The following is an 8,488-nucleotide window of genomic DNA, read 5'->3' as shown; positions in this document are numbered from 1 at the left end:
GTTCTAAACGCTACTGTATTTCCACCCTGCTAATAGCCCCAAGTAAAACACAAAACAACCCCAAGAACAACCCACTCACCTAACCCCACGCCACAACGATCCCCAAGTAAGTGCCCTGACCTTAGCCCACACATTGCAAATTGTCGCATCCCCAAAAACTACAAACCGCAGCTATCCCACCAACCAACCAACTGTCCCGATCTCCAAACAATGGCTGCAAATTGCAGTTTACCCCCGCCCCCGAAGCCAACCACGATGTTACACAGACAGGGATTAGAAAGAATATAATGAGATATGCAATGCACCCTATCCCCCCACTCGTTCCAGGTAGCAACTTGATTTAGGAAGTGGGGGGAAAAAAATGCTCTCACAACTTCAGAAGGAAAGAACACGCACCAAACCAACCTGCGCAAGCCTGAGCGCGCGGGCCGCCGGGTTGGGTGGCGTGACGTCACGGAGCTCCCTTCCTCCCCCCCCGGCGCCCCGCCCCCGGGCTGCGTTCCCACCTCCGGAGCGATTTGCTGGTTAAGCGCTGGAGCAGCGCGAGGACAATCGACAGCGAATTCCAGGGCGAAGAGTCGGGGGCTGAGCCTATCGGAGAGCCGGGCAGTCGCGCGGCCACAGAAGGGATCGTTCCGAGCGACGTCTGGGGCAGGGGGAAAATGAACCGCAGCTTTCACAAGTCTCAGACTCTGCGGTTTTTGGATAGCAGCGCGGTGGAAGTGAAGAGTAAGGTAAGCTGGTACGTGTACCAACCCCGGTCCTGTTATCACCCCCCTCCCCCAGCGCGCGCTCTCTCGCTCTCTCTCTCTCTCCGCAAATGAATGAGTCGAAAAGGCAAAACCGTTGGGCAACCCGTGGGACATGGTGGCGGCCGCAACGCTTATCTTTGTTTTGACTGGCCGGCTGCTGGGAAAGGAGCGGAGACCTCTGTGCGGTCGCTGTCGGGTCAGCCAGAAACTGCAAGCCAAGCGTCTCTTTTTCCGGCTGGCGAATCCCTGCTGTCTTCCACACGGCGCTTTTTCCCCAGGGAAACTTGTCTCCCGGCTTGGGGGGGGGGGGGGGGGGGGGGGGAGGGTTAGCGAAAGTGCAGTCGTGCACACAATTATGCTGAAAGGAAGGCAGAAGAAAGTTCGCTTGCCTTCATTTCGGCGCGCGCGCCGGGAATCGGCTCCCCCCCACCAGTTCGTTTGTTTCGCTGTGGAAAGACGCCGCTGCTCTCTTTGAAGGCGTGCTGCCGTTTGAAACCGACCCATTGAAAACTCCTGGGAAAGATTCCATTCCCCCGCCCCTTCCTTAGAAAGCAACAAGTATGTATTCTGCGGCATGTTTGCGTGGAACAAAACTATAAAGCAATGACTTTTTTAAAAAAATGTTGTCGAATACATTTTCTGAGGTGTGTTTTTCGAGTAGTTTGGTCGAAACCGTGAATGGATTCTTTTTGATTGGGGGTCGAGACTAGGGTGAGGGCCAAAAACCGGGACTAGCCGGGGGGAGAAAAAAATGAAAGAAAGCGGGTGGGCGGCAGCAGAAAAACCGAAGAGGTGGAGAAAGCAGCCACTCTCGCTCCTGAGCTGCTCCTCCTGCCCTGCATTGTGCAAACTTTTAGGAGATTCTGCAAACCTCAGCTCCTGAATCGGGGGTGTGTATCGTGAATCAGCCTCCCGGTAATCTGTTTCAACTCGTTTGATACTATCTCATGCATTCTGCTAGTGGCTGGAGGAGAAAGAGAATCCTCACCAACCTGGCAACTATCTGCTTTAGCTGCTGCCTGGGTGATCTGCATGGGGGAGGTGGGTGGCCCTTCTAGGGGGTGGGGCGGGTTTGTATCACTTGTGGAGGTCTGGGGGAAATATTCCTTATCCTAGTCATGCTGCTAGGGATTTCTCTCCTAGCAGGAGTTTTTTTTTTAAAACTCTCTGAGGAATCTGGAAGCTGTTAATGTCACATTTTAAGCTCAACTCAGTGAAGTGTGTCTGCAGCCAAGGATCAATACAATTTAGTGGTATTGATTTTTAAGGGTTCTAACTGGAAAATTGTACTGTGCTGGGTTTCAGTTCTTGCCTTGAATGAAGTGGTGCTCTCTTTGGTATGTAAGAGCAAGTGTGCTGAGGCTGATGGACTTAACTTGAAGGACACCTGTGACCTTATGACCTCTGAAGAAAAAGGAGAGTACTGTATATGGTGGAAAAGTATACTTGTCAACACACAATTCTAGTCCTTATGGTTATAGACAATAAGACTGGCAGTATAAATTGATTTTTTTACTTGCCTTTATGAAGAGATTCACACAAGGTGGTGTACAGCAGGTATAATTCAACATAAAATTTAGTTTTGTTAACAGTATAACAAATAACAAATGTAAATATAAATAGAATGAATAAGGTAGAATTAAAATCAGTAAATTGAAACTTAATGTGATTACCATGAAACAGTTTCAAAAATATACTTATTAACAGCACTGAAATTCAAATAAGATAGATATAATACATACTAAAAGGGATACATACTTATGAAGCATCTAATAAGCATGTCAGAACATTCAGATAACATACTGTATTTTTCACTCCATAAGACACGCTTTTTTTCCCCTCCCCAAAAAAAGTGGGTGGAAATAAGGGTGCATCTTATTGAGCGAATACCCAACCTCCCCCCCCCCCCGCCGTTACCTTATTTTAATTCTGGCGCCCTCCCTCGCTGGACACGGCTGCCTCTCTTGCAGAGAGCAGCGCACAAGGCTGCCTGCCTGCTCCCCATGAGACCTGACAGCTGACCGTGGCTGCCTCTTCTCTAGCGGCAGAGCGGCGCACAAAGCTGCTTGCTTGGTCCTGCACTGCTTCGGGAAGTGGCATGGGACCAGACAGGCAGCCTTGTGCACCGCTCTGCCATTAGAGAAGAGAAGAGGAGGCGGCCGCATCAGCCATCAGTTCTCGTGGGGAGCAGGCAGGCAGCCTTGTGCACCGCTTTCCGCAAGAGAGGCAGTCGTGTCCAGCGAGGGAGGGCACCAGAATTAAAAAAGGTACCAAGGAGGGGGCTGGTCCTGGTCAAAAATAGGTACCGGAGAGGCCAGGGCCTGCCTGCTGAATTAAAAATAGGGAGGGAGAGGCCTGGGCCTGCCTGTCTGGGGGGAAGGCCTGGATGGGGGAGGAGGAGGCCTGCCTTGCCTGTCCCTAACCTGCCTGCCTGCCAGCCACCAGGCCTGCCTGCCCTGTCTCTAACCTGCCTGCTGGCCACTAGGCCTGCCTGCCCTGTCCCGGCCTGCCACTAGATCTCCAGAGGGGGGACAGGGTACAGAGCCTGGCAGGGAGGGGGGACAGGGTGCAGAGCCTGGCAGAGAGAATTTGGTTCAGAATGTTTTTTTCTTGTTTTCCTCCTCTAAATCTAGGGTGTGTCTTATGGAGCGAAACATACGCTAGATATGATGCTAATAGTTTTCTTTAATATAGCTTAACATATAGCCGATGGACCAAATGCAGATATTAGATGGGGACAAGATGGGTGGTACAGAGTGTTTTGGGATATACAGATGGGAGGCTAAACTCAAGGCAAGTTGTTTATACAGTTAAACAAGGTATAAGGAATTGATTTTAGTTTGTGTGGCAAGTTAGTCCTAGTGCAGAATGAGTGTTTAGTCATGACTAATCATCTTATGTATTAAAGGCTTGGGTGAAAATTTAGAGAGTGACACAATGACAGAATTTGTCCCTGTGGATAACTGCGGGAAACCATCCATCATCATTCTTTAGTGTCTATCTCAACCTCAGTCCTTCTACACCAGCATTCTTCAGTGCAAGGCTTGAGGGTCAGTGGTTGTTCCCATTCATACTCTGATCTCTATCCGTGCCATTCTTGAGCCAAGATTTCACCCGTTTCCTGAAGTAGAGGTAGTCTGGGGTTAGATGTAGCCCCTCTGGGAATAAATTCCAGAGCCTGGGGCCATTCCTGAGACGGCTTGCCAGTGGGTATCACATCATACAATTTATTTTAATGAGAGTACAGATAGTGATGCTGCTTGTGAGGACCTCACAGCTCTCAACAGTGTATAAAGGGCTAGCTTGTTCTTTAAGTATACTGGCCCATTTTGTCTGAGCAATTGAAAATCAAACATGGAGATTTAAATTTAGCCCTTTGAGATACTTGTAGCCAGTATAGTTTGTGCAGGAAGGGTGTGAGGTGGTCACGCCTCTTGCAGCTTTGTATTGATCGTGTTGTAGCATTCTGAATTTCAGCTGATGCAAACTCTTTTTGGTTAGACCAGTGTGCAGGGTATTACAGTAGTCTAGTTGTGATGTTATGGCATAGACCACTGTAGTCAGACGTGTCTTTTCAATACAGTATATGCAGAGAGATTTCACAGCTACCAAAGATGATAAATACAGTTTTTAAAGGTTGTTTGAATTTGTGATATCAGTGAGTGATGAGCCTGACCTGTGATTTTTAAGGGGCGTCCATACTTCCCAAAAGATATTTTGAAGTCAGGTATTTTCCCACTTGTGTATGGTTCCTGCCTTTAGGGACCTATTATCAAAACTCTGGCACTAAAGCCAACAGTGCCCCATCTCATACTTTAAGAAACCTAGCTCTTAATACTCAAGAGGAAATTATATTTAGCATAAATTATATGCATGCTATGAAACCAAAAGTAAGGGGGAGGAGGTACCTAGCAAATGTGCACAGAAGTTTCATAGTATGCGTGGCTCTCGTATGTGTCCAGTGCAAGCACACATTGGTGTCGTTCTTCTGTGCCTTTTAAATATAAGCTTTTTAAAGATTGTTTTCACTTGAGAGGTTCAAATTTAAGAGCAGAAAAAAAGGCATCAGTTTGTGCTTTCACTTTTGGTTTTGCTCAGACTTGCACACATTTGTTTCTCACTATCCGCATTTGTAGGTTGCACAGAACCAGTAGTTTGAAGTTAGAAATTCTGAAGAAATTCTCTCTTCAAAACCTTCAATTCCATCCTTGTGTTGACGGTGAGTTTCCAGCATTAAGGGTAGCATTTGTTTCTGTGCTGCTCTTTGAACACTGGGAGGGAATTCCAAATGATCTAATTTAAAATTCATTTGTGTGTATTTAAATACAAATGTTTTATTAAATTTGTGGCCTTTTTTGGTGCACATTTCCTGTGCTAGAACCTTCTGAACATTCCGTGCATATTAACATGCACGCTAGTCTGGTGCTAATAGCCTCTAATAGTGGCTTTAGGTTTTAAGCATCTTGTCCTTAGAAGACAATCCATTTATGCAAGTGGAACATCTGTAAGGGGAAGGGACATGCACAGTGCATATGAAAGTTATTTTGGTTGCATGTGTTTATACACACACACATAAATTGTTTATGTATGTAATTTTAGGCTGCCACAGAGAAGTGCCTGTTGTGTGAAACTAAATGGTGGTTTCTCAAAGCCCTGATGTGAGATAATTCTCCACTGAATTTAAGTCAGAGCATCATACCACTAACTTAAGGAGGATCAGTTCACCCTTTCCTTTAAGTTAGAAAACATTCTGTTTTAAAATAAAATGTGGATTTGCCTTCTTTAGTGAACAAAATAAAATCATATCTTTAAGTTTGAATGCAACCAGTGTGACTTGACCTTTCACATCCTCAGATTGCATAAATACAGTAGAGTCTCGGTTAACCAGGACATTCTCACAACCGAGAAAAAAATCACTGGTGGGAAAATTTTAAAAAGTCCCCTGAAATACCAGCGGCAGCATCATGAGCTGCAAATACTCCCTTCCTACCTCAAGCCCTGAAGCAACTACGAACCTCCTCCCTCTCACACCAGTGCGGTAGCAGTCCTGAGCCACAAAGCCCTCCTTCAAGCCCCGAAGTGGCAGAAGCAGGAGGCGGTCCTGAGCTGCGAACCCCTTCGCTCCCTCCCTCCCTCTCTCTTCCTTACCCAAAGTGCAGCAGTCAGCACGAGGCACAGGCTGCTCGCGGCCAGGTCTGGTAGGGCCTTTCCTCTGACGCGTTGGAAGTGACACGCCAGGGCTGGCTACGAGCAGCCTATGCCTCGTGCCGACCGCTGCACTTTGGGTAAGGAAGACAGAGAGGGAGGGAGCAAAGGGGTTCGCAGCTCAGGACCGCCGCCTGCTTCTGCCACTTTGGGGCTTGAGGGAGAAAGGGGGGCTTTGCGGCTCACAACTGTTGGTGCTTCGGGGCGAGGGGGAGAATTGAGTGTGTTACACAAGGTTTCTAACATTCTCTCAATTAACTAGAAAAACAGTTATCCGGTATCCACCAATCCCCGTGAGTGTCATAACTAAGATTCTACTGTATAGGGAGTTTCTGAGTTTTACAAGGGTGGTTTGAAAAGTTTGGTAAAAAAAAAAAAAAACCCAAGCTAAACAAATATTTCTAAAAATTTGACAAAAACCTGTTTTACAGATGGGATGGAATAAATCTTTCCTATCCCTGTCTCCCCTCAAATTTCAAACATGTTATGTGGGGATGTCGTGAGATTAGGGATGTGCTGTTATGATAAAGAATATTTCTCACCCCAACCCTGCTGTCCCCTAAACCATCCACTAGTGCTCAGTTGTTATGTTTACCCAAATAGTTCCTGAAATAGCTTTTGATCTATCCACTACATGATAGTGATCTGGGGAAAACATTATTGATCTTAGGATGTTGCACATGCTAAAAATGTACATGCTTAGGATGTTGCACATGCTAAAAACAGATAGAGTGCCAGATGCACAAACTCGCCGTTCGTTTAATGATCATTGGTGAACCAGTTTAGTAATGAAGTATTGCATCAGTCGATGTCCAAAATGACAAATTGCGGTCTTTTTGTGGTTTACAATGTACAGCGCTGCATACGCCTGGTAGCGCTATAGAAAAAATAAGTTGTTTGTAGCAGCCTCAATAATCATATATAAAAAATACATTACAATGAGCTCGTCAGTATTAAAATGAGCTCTCTTATCAATGCCCACATGATGCACAAAATGAAGCGCCGGCTTTTAACAACAGGTCAGGAGGTGCGGTAACGTTAAAATGCGTGTGTTAGAAGCATATACTGGCAGATTTGGACCACCGATTGCATGTAGAAATTCATAAAAATACTTTTTATGGGATTGAATCATGATGTATGGGTATGTAAAGAGTGTGTATTAAAGCTGCTGTGCAAGTTCCAAAAGAAAAATCAGGGTGGGCTGTTGGCATATATGTGCCACAGAAACAAGCATTGCAGCTCAAGTGTAACTACTACGTGCTTTTTCTGGCGCATGCGCACTTTTGTACCTCTATACTCGATGTATTCTGCGCATGTGTCGGTTGCTTTCTCTAACAACTGATAGGATGGATTTACGGCGGACTTCCATGAGTCATTTGCATGCAAAATTGAACATCAATCACCTTTTTCAAATTGGATTTTTACTGGCCCTACTGTGACCCACAGGCATTTTTTTTAATTTTATTTATTATTTTATTTAATATTTTGAAATCAAAACAAGCATATAATACTTGAATACAGATCTATTTTAGCAAATCCACAAATCTTATATAGTGAAACAAATCGCCCACGGGTAAATTAATTGTAGTTATTTAGTCTACAATCTTTAGAGAGCAAGCTATAGAAATAGACAGAAAAACTTATAACTCAAAAAGAGAAATGGCAGGAGTACAGTGTCGGCAGCCGGTTTGTTTTAAGCTATGGGAGAGACTATCAACCTTATTACTCCTCCCCCTTCTTTGGCCACTACAAAAGCTAGCAATTGCTTCAATTTCAAAATCAGGAAATTTTTACCACCTATGGAAATGCAGCATTTTGCAGGAAATTTTAATGTGAAGGAAGCTCTCGAGGCAAGGACTCTAGGTCTATATGCCAAAAAGGCCTTCCTTATTTTCTGTGTTACTTTAGATATATCAGGAAACAAACGTACTGTTTAACCTAGAAATTGCTCATTAATATGTTGAAAGTAAGTCCAAAGAATTAAGTCCCTATCAAATTCCAAAGCGAATGTCACAATAAGAGTAGTCCTTCCTGTAATTACTTCCAGTGAATTTTCCAGAAAGTTTGTTCATCTCATCATCAACCCTTCTAACCATATCAGTAGGAGTTGAACTTCCCATTATATTCATAATAGAGATATATTGAGCTCTAATTATTGGAGGTAAATTCTCAACCAGGAATCAACAATACACTTCTCCCTCTGTATTTGCGGTTTTATCACTCGTGATTTTGATTATTTGTGGTTTTTGGCATGCTGGCTCCTCCCCCCCCACCCACCCCCGCAGCACATTTTATGCTACCAAGAATAATTTTTCACAGCCACATAACAAAAGAGGAGAGCCTAGGAGTGAGTGAAGACAAAGACAGCAAGCCCCCTACTCACCTGTTTTCCAGCAAGACGCCTGGCGGCTGCCACAAGTCTGATTATCACGCAAGCCAAACCTACCGATAACCAGTTGAGCGCCTATAGCTGTCCAATTAAAGGTGAAGGAGGCTGCTCAGAGAGAGGCTTGAAACGTACACATCGCCTA

General features: G+C 45.1%; 1 protein-coding gene across 5 annotated transcripts in view; it reads left to right on the top strand.

The window, feature by feature from the left end:
* Window positions 1–370: 370 nt before the first annotated feature.
* The window catches only part of PARD6G (par-6 family cell polarity regulator gamma), a 224,552-nt gene continuing 216,434 nt past the window's right edge, over window positions 371–8,488 (top strand). The window contains exon 1 of one of the 5 annotated variants that reach the window (XM_033934470.1): window positions 371–734. In XM_033934470.1, coding sequence (XP_033790361.1) covers window positions 663–734 — 72 coding nt within the window. In that variant the 5' untranslated portion in view covers window positions 371–662. The other 4 variants (XM_033934471.1, XM_033934472.1, XM_033934474.1 and 1 more) reach the window with 4 other exon arrangements.

The sequence above is a fragment of the Geotrypetes seraphini genome, chromosome 2 (genome assembly GCF_902459505.1).
Source record: "Geotrypetes seraphini chromosome 2, aGeoSer1.1, whole genome shotgun sequence".
Lineage (NCBI taxonomy): Eukaryota > Metazoa > Chordata > Amphibia > Gymnophiona > Dermophiidae > Geotrypetes > Geotrypetes seraphini.
This window is presented reverse-complemented; position numbering and strand designations above follow the sequence as displayed.